Genomic DNA, 19,320 nt, shown 5'->3' on the forward strand with positions numbered 1-19,320 from the left:
GTTCATAAACACCTTAAATCTTTGAGCTGTACTTGCTAGTATCTGCATATAAAATTGGGACTTTGCTTTGTTTTTAGGCCAAAGAACAGCAGGCCAGTATGGAAGAGAAATTCCACAATGAGTTAAATGCTCACATAAAGCTCTCTAACCTATACAAGGTAAACCCTCCAGCATGCCCATTAGTACCCTGGTGTTGGATTCTTGACTGTTGGTGACTATGACTACCTTTCAGAGCGCTGCTGACGACTCAGAGGCGAAGAGTAATGAACTAACTCGGGCAGTGGATGAGCTGCACAAACTGCTCAAAGAAGCTGGAGAAGGTGAGACTGGGAGTGTGAGAAGGTGGTTTGTGTTGTTGTTGTTGTTGTTGTACATTTCTTAAATTTGTGTAGCTGATTTAATCTAAAATAAGGATTGGCTTTAACTGGGACAAAATTTCACGTAGAAGAAAGTCTAGGCTAAGAAGATTGGAATTATATTTTTAATCAAGTAATATATTGAAAACGTAGATGCTAATGTGGTACTTTGATTTCCTTCTTCATCGTAGACATTTTGGCCACTCTTTTAGACTGTCTGACTGTGCGTGCGTGTGTTCAGTCAGTCATCCCATAGTAGATAGGTTGTGTTAAATAGAAATCCATATGTAATCTTAGATACTGACCTTCATCAAATGACAAACCTCAGATATTCCAAGTCACAGGCCTGGAGCTTCACAAGCTTTAGGCTTCAGGTAGGTTGTAGGCTCGATTCAGCAAAGATTCCTTGTTGAAATTTCAAACTAGCAAAAACTGCAGTTTTGCAGTTAAATTGTGCCAAAAACTGAAGAGGGCTTAAGGAAAATATCATTTTAAGCATATGTAGATAAACTTGCATCTCAAGAATTGGTACCAGGACCCATCAAGAATACTTAAAGATCCTCAGTTCTCTTATTTAAAGTGGAATGGACTTGCTTATGGCCTGCCCACCCCAGCCTGTCTTTCTCACCTCAGCTTGAGGTTACCCACAGGACTGGTTGCAGTGCGAGTTAGTGCCTGCTTTATTGTTTTCAGCCCGGTGAGAAAATGCATTTTCAGTACAGATACAACTTTTTTTTCTGATTATTGTCAAGCCACAGCTGCATCCAAGAGATGGAATGCAGGGAAATGGAGGCCAACCGTGTCTGTGATCTTTATCTTAATGTTCATCTTTTCTATTCATTGTTTCTGTCTTAAACTAAAGGCCAAAATTGATTCCAAATATGTACATCATGGCCCTTCTCTGCTGTTCATACTCTCTTGTTTTGTTGGTGAGAAATATTAAAAAGAAACTCGACTAGACTCATCAGACTGAAACATTTCAAGGCCAACAAGTAGAGCCAGGCTTTGAGTGGATAAGAATCAGCAAGGGTAGCCTCGAGAATTTAATGTTGTCTCCAGAAGGAAAGATTCTTACTGTGTTTTAGTTAATAAACTGCAGTGTTTTAATGATGGTTTTCAATATTCTGTTTTTTAAAATGTTTAGCCAACAAAACAATACAAGATCATCTTCTACAAGTGGAAGAATCTAAAGACCAAATGGAAAAAGAAATGCTTGAGAAAATAGGAAAATTGGAAAAGGAATTAGAGAATGCAAATGACCTGCTTTCCGCTACAAAACGTAAAGGTGTGGCTAAGAGACACTTTTTGGTTCCCAGAGCTGCTAGAACATATCTGTATGGTAGTTTCAATTAAACTGACAGCATTTCTGTTGTATGCTGCAATATAGAAAGGTTAATTATTTGAAAAATAGAACACTATGTCTTTACAGCATCATCAGATAGAAATGCCATTTGATCACAATGTTAATTCCTAGAACAGTTATTTGTAATTGTTGTGTGGTTACCATATTTGTGTAACATTTGAAATATAGTAAGTAAAAAATACATTTAATGTTACTATTCCTTTACTTTAAAAATTCATTAGTGGTTTTCAGTTTTACAATTTTGCAAAAAGGAAAAAAATACTGTGTTTGCACAGGAGCTATATTATCTGAAGAAGAGCTTGCAGCCATGTCTCCTACCGCAGCAGCCGTCGCTAAAATTGTAAAGCCCGGCATGAAACTAACTGAGGTGAGTAGATCATGATGGCAGATCATGCTTCATTATTACAGAAGTGCTCAGGGGTCTCTGAAACTTACCTGCCCCCTCCCCAGTTTATCCAATTCCCTGATAATTAGCAGGTGATTTTTAAAGAGGTTTTCTTCGGCCAGTGAGTTACTTCCATGAGTAAACTGTCGTTCTCACACACTTATTTCTGTCCTCACAACCTGGGCTGAGAGAAGCAGCTCACACAAGTTGTCATCTGACCTCCACATATACACAGGGGCATGCACCTGCACTCAGAGAGGCATCTTTTCATACACACACACACACACACACACACACACACACACACACACACACACACACGTTTTAAAAATGAAGGAGGGGGTGCCGAGCCAAAGGGGTGCTTCAGTGGTTAAAAGTACCTACTATTCTTTGGAGGTCCTCAGTGCAGCTCCCAGTACCTACATCCAGCAGTTCACAACAGCCTTCCCCAGCTCCAGGGCATCTGTCACCTTCTGGCCTCCTCATTACCTCATATAACGTAGTCATGCCCCCCCAACACACGAACACATACACATAATTAAAATTAAGTCTAAACAAGAAGTGAACTTTGTAACCATTTGGTTTGTAGTTATATGTGGCAAATAACAAATACTTCCTTTTATGTAAGAGGTAAGGGATGTTCATTATGAGCCCCCATAGGCTACATACTCCTGGTGTTACACTTCCACTTAGTGAAATGACCACCTTTTCTGTTTCCAGCTATATAATGCTTATGTGGAAACTCAGGATCAGTTGCTGTTGGAAAAACTAGAAAATAAAAGGATTAATAAGTATCTGGATGAGATAGTAAAAGAAGTGGAAGCCAAAGCACCGATTTTGAAACGCCAGCGTGAAGAGTATGAGCGTGCGCAGAAAGCTGTGGCCAGTCTGTCTGCAAAGCTTGAGCAAGCCATGAAGGTTGGTTCCATTTCTGAACTCCAGCTTTAGGCACAGCTACTAATGAAGCATTGTGTACTGGGTACTTTTTTCATAACAGTCTTTGCACTAGAAAAGCTTAAGGCTTTACACTACACCCCCACCATGACAAATTTTTACTTTGACTCAGAAAAATTATGAGAGGCTTTTATATATGTTGAGGCAATAGAGACAGAGACCACCTTGGACTACTCTTCAAATGTTCTAATGATGCATTAGAACATTGGCTAATTTAGCATAACCATTTTTTTTTTCAGAGGGTTTTGATAAGCCTGACTAGAAATAATCATAGTTTGATATTAGGTCACAGATATTTATATCAGTTCAAACTTTAGCCTGCCTTACTATGTATTATTTTATAACAGCTCCTTTGCCATGTTAAAAGTTGCAAGTTCGTAAATACACTTTTGCTACTGGAGGGTATATTTTACTTAATGATAGAAAAGAGTTTATGCTCTCTACTTTACCTTTACAGTGTAGCTTTTTACAAAGAACTGTTGAAGATTTAAGAGAACTTTATTGAGGAAATGTAGATAAATTTATATCTTCTATACTTAATTGATTTGTTTTTTTCTTGGAGAATATGAGTAAATTGTATCCTTAATTCAAATTAAATCTTCGGTTATAATTTAGAAGCCACTGACATTCAGAAGTAGCTAATAAAGTGTTTTGCATCAAAGTAACTACTCATTTTGCCCTAAGGGACTGTTGGAAGTCTGACAAATTAACCTTGTATTTCTATTTTCAGAGAGGTCTCTTGGGACCAATTAGATCTTTAAGTTTCTCTGTTAATAGGATATTGCATTGGTATTTTGGGGCGGGGGGGTTATTTACATTTCAAATGTTATTCCCTTTCCCCGTTTCCCATCCATAAGCCCCCATCCCATCTCCCTTCCCCTTCTTTTATAAGGGTGTTCCCCCCACTCCCCAACCAGTCCCCTTTCCCATCTCCCTGCCCTAACATTCCCCTACACTGGGGACTGGGGTGGGGACTTGGCAGGACCAAGGGCTTCTCCTCCCATTGGTACCCAACAAGGCCATCCTCTGCTACCTATGCAGTTGGAGCCCAGGGTCTGTCCATGTGTAGTCTTTGGGTAATGGTTTAGTTCCTAGGAGCTCTAGTTGGTTGGCATTGTTCTTATGGGGTTGCAAGCCCCATTCAGCCCCTTCAATCCTTTCTCTAATTCCTCCAACTAGGACCCTGTTCTCAGTTCAATGGTTTGCTGCTAGCATTCGCCTCTGTATTTGTCATGCTCTGGCTGAGCCTCTCAGGAGGCAGCTATACCAGGCTCCTGTCAGCATGTACTTCTTGGCTTCATAGATACTATCTAGTTTTGGTGGGTGTATATATATGGGCTGTATACCCAGGTGGAGAAGGCTCTGAATAGCCATTCCTTCTGTCTCTGCTCCAAACTTTATCTCCATATCCCCTCCTATGAATATTTTTGTTCCCCCTTTTAAGAGGACTGAAGCATCTGCACTCTGGTCGTCCTTCTTGAGCTTCATGTGGTCTATGGATAGTATTTGGGGTTATTCAAGTTTTGAACTAATATCCATTTATCAGTGAGTGCATACCATGTGTGTTTTTCTGTGATTTGGTTACCTTACTCAGGATGATATTTTCTAGTTCCATCCATTTGCCTGTGGATTTCATGAAATCACTGTTTTTGATAGCTGAGTATTTGCTCATTGATCTTCTTGATATGCGAAGTGCATGTGGGTAGTTAAATGACAGATAGACTTATCAATTGGAATAGCAGCTTTTGCCTTACAAAACAGTTCATTCCTCACTATCATACAGACAGGCTTAACGGTCATTTCTGTATTTTTTAATAACTGGCATTTTCTATCCATAATATGAATCATGTGTTTTCTAATGTAAATCTTCAGCTCTTATTTGTAGGGTTCTCATTGCAACCCAAGTGCATATACTTTGCATCTTAATTCACCTTGTTTTGTACTTAGTAGGTTTATGAGTACTGTCTTTTTTGACTATTTCTGTATTTCTATTTCACATTTTTCCTCTTGCACTTATGCATAGCTTCTTAAAGGTGTATGAACTACCAGGATACATTTAAAATTATGTGAAAATAACTGAACCTAAATATGCATAAATTGGAACTTGAGCACAGATTTCCCTTTAATCCATCTGACCTTGTGTGAATGGAAGGCTCTCAAAACTTCCCCTCCAACTACTGATGCTGCAGTAGGAAACTGCAGAGCCTTCCTACTGTTTTGGTTGCTGCTTCTTTGCAAATTACTGCATACTTTTCCTCAAGTCTTGTGTGTCTTCCCCAGCATATTTCATTTTGACATCAGAAGTGTTTAGTCTAACCATGATTACTGCTGTTGATTCTGGGGTCATTTGGTAATGAAATGTGAATTTGAATACTTATTTGCAAAGTTGTACTAGACAACTTGTTAAGGGCAGAAGATGCTTAATTGTCATTTTATAAAGTTCTATTGTTATATATATCCTTGGTGACACTGAGCTTTCCCTTGCATTTATATTTTAAAGGAGATTCAGCGATTGCAGGAGGACACTGATAAAGCCAACAAACATTCATCAGTACTTGAAAGGGATAATCAGAGGATGGAAATACAAATAAAAGATCTTTCACAACAGGTTAGAATATATTGTGTGATTTCCAGGTTCTTTATAATGCTGAGTGCCAAATGCTTGAGTCTGAATTTTAATGTCTAAGGAAGTGCCTTTTAGGAAAGGTGTACACATTTTCTAGTCCATTAGTAGGAATGCTCTAGCACTTATAGTCTCATTGTCTTCTCAGGATGTTTGATTGATTTTCACATTACTGGGGACATTTGTGATGAGTACACAGACAACTGAAACAGAACGTTTTGTTGTTGTTTTCTATCCCCCTTCTTCCTAGCTTGCTGTGACTCAGAGTAACCAGTGTTAGCAGGTTGGCGTATATATTTCATGCCATTCATGTCTCAATAAGTGCATATCTGAACGTATACGTGCATTTTTGCTAAAATTCAACTATACTGTGTGTTCTCATTACTACTGTTTCTTGAAAAGGGGACTTGTTCATACTTCAACCCTGAATTCTAATCCTCCTTCCTCATCTTCCTGAGTGCTGGGATTTCTGGTGCATACCACCATGTCTGCTCCTCCTGTCCCCTACCATATAAAACAAGCACTAAATAAGTTACTTGTAGTTTCGTGTTAAAGTAGCAGCCATGAATCTGAAACTATACTTTTCTACTTTATGTAAGTTTTCTTTATATTAAAAATAACTATTTTATTAAAAAAATGTTCTTAGATTTTTTTAACATCAAAAGTGATAGATTATGATGCTTTGTTTTTTAAGATACTATTTTTTTTTTTTGATAAGTGATGCTGTCATTTAAAATTTTGGTTTCTTCCAGATATTCCTGTAACCAAAGCTATTAATACTATTTTATAACATTAAATTTTTGTTTCTAGATAAGAGTGCTCTTGATGGAACTTGAAGAAGCAAGGGGTAACCATGTAATTCGGGATGAGGAGGTCAGCTCTGCTGACATAAGTAGTTCATCTGAAGTAATATCGCAGCATCTAGTATCTTACAGGAACATTGAAGAGCTTCAGCAGCAGAATCAGCGTCTGCTGTTTGCTCTTCGAGAACTTGGGGAAACCAGGGAACGAGAAGAACAAGAGACAACTTCCTCTAAGTAAGCAGCAACTGTGTAGGTGTGTTAAACAATAGTTATTCAGCTTAGTGAGGCCTTAGAGGTGCTGGATACTTGAGGTGTTGAGACTTAGAAAAAGCGATACTGAGCAAAAGTACTATGGGATTGTTTTTAATAAGGAGGTAAACTTAAGTTTAATGTGACGAGTACTAAAATAGGTAAACTTGGCAGACTTCATTCCAGTTTCAAGAAAGAAGTCGTCATGGAAAAGATGTCTGAGCATGACTCAGGTAGAGTACTGAGGTTTTATAAAGATGCTATGTTAGGGAAGGAAGGACGGCGCTAAGAGCAGGAAGGTTGAAGTTTCAGTAGACCTAATGCTGAGAAAGGTTTTCAGATGCTATCGATGAGTTCAAGTACTTAAGTCTTCTGTGGTGGGAAGTTTAAGAAGGAATTCTTACAACAGCAACAGAGTAAAAGGTAAAGAATGTGAAAATAGTAAGCATGAAGGTAGACCGTGTTTGGAGGATTTAGAATCGAAAGCACTCGCTCTGAGCATGGACCTACAAAGACTTTGTTTTCTGCAGAATTGCTGAACTTCAGAATAAACTGGAGAACTCTCTCACTGAACTGGAACAGCTCCGTGAGTCACGACAGCATCAGATGCAGCTTGTTGATTCCATAGTTCGTCAGCGTGACATGTACCGAATTTTGTTGTCACAAACAACGGGAATGGCCATTCCATTACAAGGTAGATTTTTATGTAATTACAGGACAATATTTTGGAAGTGAACTGGAAAATCAGTTTTGTGACAAAAACAATTGCTATTCTAATATAGAAGTTGACTTCAGGTATTGTGTGTAATGTTATAACATTAATTTTTAGGTGTCATTTTGACACTACTTAAAAAAACAATATTATTAAAACATACTTTATACTTAGTGAATTACAGGGTTTGTTTTTCTTGTTTTACTATTTTAATTTGTAATAAATTATATCAAATAAAAAGTGAGGAACAATTTTTCTTTTTTTTCTTTTTTTTTTTACATTTTATCTCTTTGCATGCTTGTGTATGTGCATTCATGAAGGCTACTGTGTGTGTGAGGTCAAGATAATTAGTGGGAGTTGGTGGTTTTCTCCTGACAGCATATGGGTCCAAGGATCAGACTCAAGTTTATTGGGCAGCTTTTCCCACTGAGCCATCAATCTTTAATAGTTTTTAATATATCCATTCCCTGAGAGGTCTAGTAATACTTTACTTTCCACTTCTTAATATAGTAATAATGCTTTTGAAAATAATCCTTAAGACTGATTTATGAAAGCAAGCAAAAAACCTTATCAGTCTTTTTTATTTTTCTGAAGCTTCAAGTTTAGATGATATTTCTCTTGTGTCAACTCCAAAACGTTCAAGTACATCACAGACTGTTTCTACTCCTGCTCCGGAACCCATCATTGAGTCTACAGAGACCATAGAAGCAAAGGCTGCCCTTAAGCAGGTAAAGACTATACCTGGTTAAAGTCATGGGTTAGTTCCAAGTTGGGTTTTTGGTGAAGGAAGTGTCTAATGATCTCCAACGTTTAGTTGCAGGAAATCTTTGAGAACTATAAAAAAGAAAAAATGGACAGTGAGAAACTGCAGAATGAGCAGCTAGAGAAACTTCAAGAGCAAGTCACAGACCTGCGCTCACAAAACACCAAAATTTCTACTCAGCTAGATTTCGCTTCTAAACGGTAAATTCTTTTGTTGGGAATTAATGCCATTAAATGTTACACTCCCAGCATTCTAACCAGTCAGGCCCCAGAATTAGTTTACAATGGTGTTCCTTTTCTATGTAATGTGTAAACATGGGAAACTAATGCTTCATTCTGTAACATTGACTGCGATTCTCCTGGTCAGGAGGGAACTTAAGACAGTGCTACTGGTTTCCTTTCCTCAGGTTGAGAGACATTGTTTCTGATGCTTTCTAAAGACGTGGGAAGTGTGAATTTTTTGAGACAGGATCCCACTATATAGATCTGGGTAGCTTGGTACTCAATCAGTATACTAGGGTAAGGCTCAAACTGGTGGCAGTCCTGCCTCAGCCTCCCAGAGCTGATATTGGGGGTTTGTATCTCTCACTACATACCCTTGGGTGGCCTGGTAATCAGTAGACTGGTCTAGCCTCAAACCTATGACAGTTCTGCCTCAGCCTCCCAGTACTAGTATTGTGAGTGTATGCTACCATGGCTGTCATTTCTGGAACCTTCGCTTCATGTGATTGTTATCTTAGGTATTTACAGTATATTGACAATATTTTAGTATGAATTTTTAGTAAGTTATTCAATGTGAAATATTTCCTTATTTATAATTTCAATTTTAACTGGTAAATAAGGGGAGTATAGAAGGTTGCATATTATTATACAAGCCACTTTCTAATTTTAATCATGTGAAATTAAGTTTCTATGAAAGTCTTCAAAGACCTAAGAACTGGTCATCTTTATTACCAGTTACGAAATGCTTCAAGATAATGTAGAAGGATATCGCCGAGAAATAACATCTCTACAAGAGAGAAATCAGAAACTCACTGCAACTACGCAGAAGCAGGAACAGATCATCAACACGATGACACAAGACTTGAGAGGAGCCAATGAGAAGCTAGCTGTTGCAGAAGTGAGACCAACACCCCCTTGCTGACATATGATATTGCTAATTATTTCTTTAATTTTATTGGTTGAAATAGCATAGTAAAGCGTTGTATGGACCACCATACGTATTTTCCAAATAGCTTACATATCTCTAGGCAAGACTTCAAATAAAACCTTAGTTAAGCATTCACAAAAAAAGAATGCTCCCAAGTAAGTATCAAACAAGATTATGATAAAGCTAACGCCCATCGTTTTTGGCTTTTACTTGCAAGCTAGGTACTATTTGTCCTCTCTTTTATGAGAAAAGGGTTTAGAGGCTAGAAAGTCATTTGCCTCTTTTTGACAGTCATGAGAAACAGGTTAGGACTTGAAGACACTTTTTGTTTATTTGTTACTGCATTTTTCTTGCTCTACTTCTTGATGGGAAATAGGAACATTTTTCCAAACTGTTGGTTTTAAGTGTTATTATTGATAATTAATATGACTCAGGACTAGACCTGAATACTGTGAAAATACTGCATTTCAACTCACTCTTGCATCTCTCCTGAGACAGAGTGCAGTCTTTTAGGAAGAAAGAAATTCTGACTAGATGGGTTATTAAAGAAGCCCTTAGAAACTATTTTGGCCTATAAAACTTAACATCATTGATAGTGTATTAATTTGACTACGACATAGTTACACACTTATTTGTTCTGGTGTTTTAGATTTTACTCTGGGTTTTGCCTTTTTTTTACTGTGTAGATGTGTATCTCCATGTTAAGTTCAGATGCTTGAGGAGTTCAAAGGCATTAGATCTCCTTGAGCTGGACAGTCAGGAGCTGCCTGCTGTGGGTGCTGGGACATCTGGAAGAACCAAATGCTTTTAACCACTGAGCTGTTTCTCCAGCTTGCATTATATTATTTTTAAATAACAGTTTGCTAGAGCGAAAGTATTAGTGTTAAGCCCAATCATTTTAACTTTATATCCCAGTTCATGAAACCGGAAACTATATTTACTTACTTGATCAGGAGTTGTAGTCTAAATCATATTAAGAAATACATAGTAAAGAAAACATTTTAATTTTGTAAGTGTATTACTTTTGACACATTATTTCCCAACATTTTTTTTTCCTCTTACATTCATTTTAAGGTAAGAGCAGAAAATTTGAAGAAGGAAAAAGAAATGCTTAAATTGTCTGAAGTCCGTCTGTCTCAGCAAAGAGAGTCTTTGTTAGCTGAACAGAGGGGACAGAACTTGTTGCTGACTAATCTGCAAACCATCCAGGTAAACAGATAAATGCATGACGTGTTAGTACCTTTTGTATCTTCTTAATTTTCCTAACTAAAAATGTTATGTTACTTTTTTCATCCATTATAGTGATGATTTTAAATTGGTGATGTGCTAAAAAATACTTTAAAGGAAACTCAAAAAGAGAATTAATTGAAACAAAGTAATTAACATGTTAGAGTCTTAGAATTATGTACTATATAACTACTCTAATGTTTTTGCCCCCGCTCCCATACCACTAAACAAATATTTAATATGAAATAAACTTAATATGAAAAGTGGCCACACTTCCCTTGTATATCTACAGTCTTCTCAGTTCTAACTTCATCATGGATTGTAGTCTCCTAATTTCTTTATTGTTAACCATCCTTTACTTCTTACATTAGGGCATACTAGAGCGATCTGAGACTGAAACCAAACAAAGGCTGAGTAGCCAAATAGAAAAATTGGAGCATGAGATCTCTCACCTGAAGAAGAAGTTGGAAAACGAGGTGGAACAAAGACATACACTTACGAGGAATCTAGATGTGAGTATCTGCTTCTGGGTGTGTGTAATTTGTAGTTACTGTACTTTACAGAATCTTAAATATGCCTGACAATTTTTAATGTTTTTATTCTTTGAAAGCTCTGTGCATTTATATAATACATATAGTCATATCTATTCACAGCTGTCTTCCAACGTCTACTATTGCTCCTCCCTCACCCGCCTCCCAATTTTCTGTTTTCATTTTCTTTTATTAATTTTATTAATAACTCCTGAGTCCAATTCGTGATCCCCATAAGCCCATTACAGCAACCTACCTGCAGCCACATCCCCAAAGGAGAACAATCCTCCCTCCTTTAGCAGCTAGCAGCTGCCAGTAACTTCTTCCTCATCTCTGTTAGAGTTTAACTGGCTTGATCTCGGACAGGTATTGTCTAATAGGTAATCTCAGCTCCTTCAAGTCAACGTGTGCAATAGCCATGGCGTGACCAGACTCTGCATTTCACAGCTTCCCTCCCATCCACCTGCTCTTCTGTTCTTTCTGCCTCCACTTCCAAGAAATCCTAGAGCCTCTGACAGTAGGGAGTAGATACAGGTGGCCTGTTCATGACTCAACACTTACAGGTGTGCACTAACCACTGCACACTGCAAGAAAGAAGCTTCCCTGGCCAAAGTCAAGAACAGCACAAAGCAGTGTGTACAGCGGGTAATTTAGAGTGCCGTCTGATAGCATGACCATTTAGCTAAACAGCAACAGTAAGTTGGGGGGTCTATGAACTTCCCAGTCCTGGGCTTTTGACTGGGTTTTACGGTACCAGGCCTGAAATACCTACTGTAGAGCAGACCTTGTTAAGTCAGAAAGCAGTTTGTTGCCCCATAACCGTCTTGCCATTGTTGCACTGGTAGACACTTCTTGCCAAAATCAGTATTACACCACGGAGGGTCTAGCACTGGGTAAGCCCATTGATGTCTTTTCTTTCCCAGCAGCCCACATAGTACCATCTGGTATATTGTGGAAACTATCATCCAGGGAAACGGTTTTCTGTTCAGTTCAAGGTTAACTTCTCCATCCTGCAGCCAAAATGAGTGATGTTAAACATGAGTAGGATCCTAACTATCTAATTTAGTTGGACAACAAATAGCAGTAGGCCCAGGAGTTTCTGACCATGGATTTAGATAATGGATGTTTTGTAGTCTTTTGAGTTTTCCCTAGTTTCCTCTGGAAGGTAATAAAGCTAAAAATAGTTTGTGTTGCTTTTGATGATACATTTAAGCAGGCACAGAATGGTGCTTGGTTTGACTCCACACTAATGGAAGACTTTTGTAAAGCACTGGTTCTGTGGTGCAGGGAATTTTTTTTGGCTACTCTTAACTTTCAGTATTAGGTACTCTTCATGCTGAGCCTTTGGTGATATGTGACAATTTTACAAACATGCTTAGCACTGATGTACTGGACATTGAAGAGATGCCATGTTTGTCCACACCATGCTTTCAGTGTTCTTTCACTCTAGCATGAACTAGAGATGCTTTGGAACTTTCTAGGTCTGTGTTCTCAATTCAGGGAATCTGCTGAAATCTCTTCATTTTCTTGTGACATATTCCATTACCTTATTTCAGTAAGCTAGGGTATACTTCTCTTTCTTACAGCAGAAGCCATGATTGTAATGTGCTTTGTCTCGTTAAGAATTTCAGGTGTTCTATTCTACTGTAGCAAGGGTTCTAGGATCCTTAGGATATCACTTTGAATGTCTAGTTACATAAGAACCAATAGATCGTCTTTATAGTGTTAATGCATTTGTTTCTTACAGGTTCAACTACTAGATACCAAGAGACAGCTAGATACAGAAATAAATCTTCATCTTAACACAAAAGAGCTGTTAAAAAATGCTCAGAAGGATATTGCTACACTGAAACAGCACCTTAATAATATGGAAGCCCAGCTTGCTTCTCAGTCCACACAGAGAACCGGTAAAGGTAAAGAGAGTAGCTTGATGTAGCATTAAGTAAAACAGATAAATCTTTGAGTTTACACTCTGTCTTGAAAATAAATCCCCTCTTCATGCATGCTAATGAAGGCTGGAGAAACCATTTTACCTTCCAAATAGGAATGGTCAGTTGGGGCTCATAATAAATTTGGAAGACTCGGGAATTCAAACAATTGTTTGCCACCAGGCTAAGCTGTGTTCTGAGTTTTCTGATCTTTGAAGCTATCTCTGGGTATAAAGTGATATATTTTTCTGTGGATCAAACCCAGAGCATCACATATGTAGGACATGTTCTCCACAACACTAAAACCATTTATCGATACTTAAGATTGTTTATTGAACTTGTCTTAGAGTTGTTATTGCTGTGAAGAGACACCATGACCAACTCTTACAAAGGAAAATGATTGGAGGCCTACCTTCAGGTCCAGACTATTAGTCCATTATCATGACAGGGAGCGTGGTGGCATATAGGCAGACACAGTGTTAGAACAGTAGCTGAGAGCTACATCCTAGTTTGATCCTGGGTAGAGAGAGGGACCCTGGGCCTGGCACTGGCTTTTGAAACTTCAAAACCTACCCCCAGTGGCACACCTACTCCAAGAAGATCACACCCCCTAATTCCTCCAGACAGTCTGCCAACTGGGAACCAAGCATACAAATATTGGAGCCTGTGAGTGATCAGTCTCATTTAAACCACCACAGGGTTTTACTAAATCTGTGATAAGGTCCAGCCTAGGACTTATATGTAGACCATGCTAATCGTGAATCAGTGATCTACCTACCACTGACCCCGAGTGCTGGAATTAAAGACATGTGTCACTATGTCTGTTTAGTTTTGATTCTGGTTTTCAATTTATGTTGACTACTATTCTTGGATTAAATACTTCATTTGATTAGGGTGTTTTATACAGATGTGCCATTTCAAATTTAAAACCTTTGTTTCCATATTATCTTTCTACATAGATTTACTAATAATAGGAAAGCAAGGTTATATGTGTATAATATTTATATATTAAGTGAAGATGCCTGATATATGTTTAATAGATGTTTTACTAATAATCTCTTATTGATATTTTATTAAAGTATTTCCACTTTCAGTTTGCTCATTTTCCATTAGTTTTAGCAAAAACAAAGTGAGATAAATTGTAGTTTGTGGATTTGGTTCAATATTCTTTCAAATAGTCTTAATTTTCGTGATGAGATTTCTTTTTTTTTTTTTTCCCTCCCAACCCTCTCCCCATTGCCGCCCTCCCCCCAACAGTCTAGTTCACTGGGGGTTCAGTCTTAGCAGGACCCAGGGCTTCCCCTTCCACTGGTGCTCTTACTAGGATATTCATTGCTACATATGGGGTCAGAGTCCAGGGTCAGTCCATGTATAGTCTTTAGGTAGTGGCTTAGTCCCTGGAAGCTCTGGTTGCTTGGCATTGTTGTACATATGGGGTCTCGAGCCCCTTCAAGCTCTTCCAGTTCTTTCTCTGATTCCTTCAACGGGGGTCCTATTCTCAGTTCAGTGGTTTGCTGCTGGCATTCGCCTCTGTATTTGCTGTATTCTGGCTGTGTCTCTCAGGAGCGATCTACATCCGGTTCCTGTCGGTCTGCACTTCTTTGCTTCATCCATCTTGTCTAATTGGGTGGCTGTATATGTATGGGCCACATGTGGGGCAGGCTCTGAATGGGAGTTCCTTCAGTCTCTGTTTTAATCTTTGCCTCTCTCTTCTCTGCCAAGGGTATTCTTGTTCCCCTTTTAGAGAAGGAGTGAAGTATTCACATTTTGATCATCCGTCTTGAGTTTCATTTGTTCTAGGCATCTAGGGTAATTCAAGCATTTGGGCTAATAGCCACTTATCAGTGAGTGCATACCATGTATGTCTTTCTGTGATTGGGTTAGCTCACTCAGGATGATATTTTCCAGTTCCAACCATTTGCCTACGAATTTCATAAGGCCGTTGTTTTTGATAGCTGAGTAATATTCCATTGTGTAGATGTACCACATTTTCTGTATCCATTCCTCTGTTGAAGGGCATCTGGGTTCTTTCCAGCTTCTGGCTATTATAAATAAGGCACTATGAACAAAGTGGAGCATGTGTCTTTGTTGTATGTTGGAGCATCTATGGGTATATGCCCAAGAGAGGTATACCTGGGTCCTCAGGTACTGCAATGTCCAATTTTCTGAGGAATGCCAGACTGATTTCCAGAATGGTTGTACCAGCCTACAATCCCACCAACAATGGAGGAGTGTTCCTCTTTCTCCGCATCCTCGCCAGCATCTGCTGTCACCTGAGTTTTTGATCTTAGCCATTCTCACTGGTGTGAGGTGAAATCTTAGGGCTGTTTTGATTTGCATTTCCCTTATGACTAAAGATGTTGAACATTTCTTTAGGTGTTTCTCAGCCATTCGGCATTCTTCAGCTGTGAATTCTTTCTTTAGCTCTGAACCCCATTTTTAATAGGGTTATTTGTCTCCCTGCGGTCTAACTTCTTGAGTTCTTTGTATATTTTGGATATAAGGCCTCTATCTGTTGTAGGATTGGTAAAGATCTTTTCCCAATCTGTTGGTTGCCGATTTGTCCTAACCACAGTGTCCTTTGCCTTACAGAAGCTTTGCAGTTTTATGAGATCCCATTTGTCGATTCTTGATCTTAGAGCATAAGCCATTGGTGTTTTGTTCAGGAAATTTTTTCCAGTGCCCATGTGTTCGAGATGCTGCCCTAGTTTTTCTTCTATTAGTTTGAGTGTGTCAGGTTTGATGTAGAGGTCCTTGATCCACTTGGACTTAAGCTTTGTACAGGGTGATAAGCATGGATCAATCTGCATTCTTCTACATGTTGACCTCCAGTTGAACCAGCACCATTTGCTGAAAATGCTATCCTTTTTCCATTGGATGGTTTTGGCTCCTTTGTCAAAAATCAAGTGCCCATAGGTATGTGGGTTCATTTCTGGGTCTTCAATTCTATTCCATTGGTCTATCTGTCTGTCTCTGTACCAATACCATGCAGTTTTTATCACTATTGCTCTGTAATACTGCTTGAGTTCAGGGATAGTGATTCCCCCTGAAGTCCTTTTATTGTTGAGGATAGTTTTAGCTATCCTGGGTTTTTTGTTATTCCAGATGAATTTGCAAATTGTTCTGTCTAACTCTTTGAAGAATTGGATTGGTATTTTGATGGGGATTGCATTGAATCTGTAGATCGCTTTTGGTAAAATGGCCATTTTTACTATATTAATCCTGCCAATCCATGAGCATGGGAGATCTTTCCATCTTCTGAGGTCTTCTTCAATTTCTTTCCTCAGTGTCTTGAAGTTCTTATTGTACAGATCTTTTACTTGCTTGGTTAAAATCACACCGAGGTACTTTATATTATTTGGGTCTATTATGAAGGGTGTCGTTTCCCTAATTTCTCTCTCGGCTTGTTTCTCTTTTGTATAGAGGAAGGCAACTGATTTATTTGAGTTAATTTTATACCCAGCCACTTTGCTGAAGTTGTTTATCAGCTTTAGTAGTTCTCTGGTGGAACTTTTGGGATCACTTAAATAAACTATCATATCATCTGCAAATAGTGATATTTTGACTTCTTCTTTTCCGATCTGTATCCCCTTGACCTCCTTTTGTTGTCTGATTGCTCTGTCTAGAACTTCAAGAACTATATTGAATAAGTAGGGAGAGAGTGGGCAGCCTTGTCTAGTCCCTGATTTTAGTGGGATTGCTTCAAGTTTCTCTCCATTTAGTTTAATGTTAGCAACTGGTTTGCTGTATATGGCTTTTACTATGTTTAGATATGGGCCTTGAATTCCTATTCTTTCCAGGACTTTTATCATGAAGGGGTGTTGAATTTTGTCAAATGCTTTCTCGGCATCTAATGAAATGATCATGTGGTTTTGTTCTTTCAGTTTGTTTATATAATGGATCACGTTGATGCTTTTCCGTATATTAAACCATCCCTGCATGCCTGGGATGAAGCCTACTTGATCATGGTGGATGATTGTTTTGATGTGCTCTTGGATTCGGTTTGCCAGAATTTTATTGAGTATTTTTGCGTCGATATTCATAAGGGAAATTGGTCTGAAGTTCTCTTTCTTTGTTGGGTCTTTGTGTGGTTTAGGTATAAGAGTAATTGTGGCTTCATAGAAGGAATTCGGTAGTGCTCCATGTGCTTCAATTTTGTGGAATATTTTGGATAATATTGGTATGAGGTCTTCTATGAAGGTCTGATAGAATTCTGCACTAAACCCGTCTGGACCTGGGCTCTTTTTGGTTGGGAGACCTTTAATGACTGCTTCTATTTCCTTAGGAGTTATGGGGTTGTTTAACTGGTTTATCTGTTCCTGATTTAACTTCGGTACCTGGTATTTGTCTAGGAAATTGTCCATTTCCTGTAGATTTTCAAGTTTTGTTGAATATAGGCTTTTATAGTAAGATCTGATGATTTTTTTAATTTCCTCTGAATCTGTAGTTATGTCTCCCTTTTCATTTCTGATTTTGTTAATTTGGACACACTCTCTGTGTCCTCTCATTAGTCTGGCTAAGGGTTTGTCTATCTTGTTGATTTTCTCAAAGAACCAACTTTTGCTTCTGTTGATTCTTTCTATGGTCCTTTTTGTTTCTACTTGGTTGATTTCAGCTCTGAGTTTGATTATTTCCTGCCTTCTACTCCTCCTGGGTGTATTTGCTTCTTTTTGTTCTAGAGCTTTTAGGTGTGCTGTCAAGCTGCTGACATATGCTCTTTCCTGTTTCTTTCTGCAGGCACACAGCTCTATGAGTTTTCCTCTTAGCACAGCTTTCATTGTGTCCCATAAGTTTGGGTATGTTGTACCTTCATTTTCATTAAATTCTAAAAAGTTTTTAATTTCTTTCTTTATTTCTTCCTTGACTAGGTTATCATTGAGTAGAGCATTGTTCAATTTCCACGTATATGTGGGCATTCTTCCCTTATTGTTATTGAAGACCAGTTTTAGGCCGTGGTGGTCTGATAGCACGCATGGGATTATTTCTATCTTTCTGTACCTGTTGAGGCCCGTTTTTTGACCAATTATATGGTCAATTTTGGAGAAAGTACCATGAGGAGCTGAGAAGAAGGTATATCCTTTTGCTTTAGGATAGAATGTTCTATAAATATCTGTTAAGTCCATTTGGCTCATGACTTCTCTTAGTCTGTCTAAGTCTCTGTTTAATTTCTGTTTCCCTGATCTGTCCATTGATGAGAGTGGGGTGTTGAAATCTCCCACTATTATTGTGTGAGGTGCAATGTGTATTTTGAGCTTCAGTAAGGTTTCTTTTACGTATGTAGGTGCCCTTGTATTTGGGGCATAGATATTTAGGATTGAGAGTTCATCTTGGTGGATTTTTCCTTTGATGAATATGAAGTGTCCTTCCTTATCTTTTTTGATGACTTTTAGTTGAAAATTGATTTTATTTGATATTAGAATGGCTACTCCAGCTTGCTTCTTCTGACCATTTGCTTGGAAAGTTGTTTTCCAGCCTTTCACTCTGAGGTAGTGTCTGTCTTTGTCTCTGAGGTGTGTTTCCTGTAGGCAGCAGAATGCAGGGTCCTCGTTGCATATCCAGTTTGTTAATCTATGTCTTTTTATTAGGGAGTTGAGGCCATTGATGTTGAGAGATATTAAGGAATAGTGATTATTGCTTCCTGTTATATTCATATTTGGATGTGAGGTTATGTTTGTGTGCTTTTCTTCTCTTTGTTTTGTTGCCAAGGCGATTAGTTTCTTGCTTCTTCTAGGGTATAGCTTGCCTACTTATGTTGGGCTTTACCCTTTATTATCCTTTGTAGTGCTGGATTTGTAGAAAGATATTGTGTCAATTTGGTTTTGTCATGGAATATCTTGGTTTCTCCATCTATGTTAATTGAGAGTTTTGCAGGATACAGTAACCTGGACTGGCATTTGTGTTCTCTTAGGGTCTGTATGACATCTGTCCAGGATCTTCTGGCCTTCATAATTTCTGGCGAAAAGTCTGGTGTGATTCTGATAGGTCTGCCTTTATATGTTACTTGACCTTTTTCCCTTACTGCTTTTAATATTCTTTCTTTATTTTGTGCGTTTGGTGTTTTGACTATTATGTGACGGGAGGTGTTTCTTTTCTGGTCCAATCTATTTGGAGTTCTGTAGGCTTCTTGTATGCCTATGGGTATCTCTTTTTTTAGGTTAGAGAAGTTTTCTTCTATGATTTTGTTGAAGATATTTACTGGTCCTTTGAGCTGGGAGTCTTCACTCTCTTCTATACCTATTATCCTTAGGTTTGATCTTCTCATTGAGTCCTGGATTTCC

General features: G+C 38.4%; 1 protein-coding gene across 2 annotated transcripts in view; it reads left to right on the top strand.

Annotated features, from left to right (window-relative positions):
- Tpr (translocated promoter region, nuclear basket protein) overlaps positions 1-19,320 on the top strand; it is a 63,186-nt gene that overhangs the window by 14,054 nt on the left and 29,812 nt on the right. For both annotated transcript variants that reach the window (NM_001107185.1, XM_017598809.3), the window contains exons 9-22: positions 78-158; positions 233-320; positions 1,501-1,641; positions 1,995-2,086; positions 2,825-3,022; positions 5,559-5,666; positions 6,492-6,718; positions 7,264-7,427; positions 8,040-8,173; positions 8,260-8,408; positions 9,165-9,327; positions 10,432-10,566; positions 10,956-11,096; positions 12,862-13,027. In NM_001107185.1, the coding sequence (NP_001100655.2) occupies positions 78-158; positions 233-320; positions 1,501-1,641; positions 1,995-2,086; positions 2,825-3,022; positions 5,559-5,666; positions 6,492-6,718; positions 7,264-7,427; positions 8,040-8,173; positions 8,260-8,408; positions 9,165-9,327; positions 10,432-10,566; positions 10,956-11,096; positions 12,862-13,027 (1,987 nt within the window). The remainder of the gene's footprint in view (positions 1-77; positions 159-232; positions 321-1,500; positions 1,642-1,994; positions 2,087-2,824; positions 3,023-5,558; positions 5,667-6,491; positions 6,719-7,263; positions 7,428-8,039; positions 8,174-8,259; positions 8,409-9,164; positions 9,328-10,431; positions 10,567-10,955; positions 11,097-12,861; positions 13,028-19,320) is intronic.

The sequence above is a fragment of the Rattus norvegicus genome, chromosome 13 (genome assembly GCF_036323735.1).
Source record: "Rattus norvegicus strain BN/NHsdMcwi chromosome 13, GRCr8, whole genome shotgun sequence".
Classification (NCBI taxonomy): domain Eukaryota; kingdom Metazoa; phylum Chordata; class Mammalia; order Rodentia; family Muridae; genus Rattus; species Rattus norvegicus.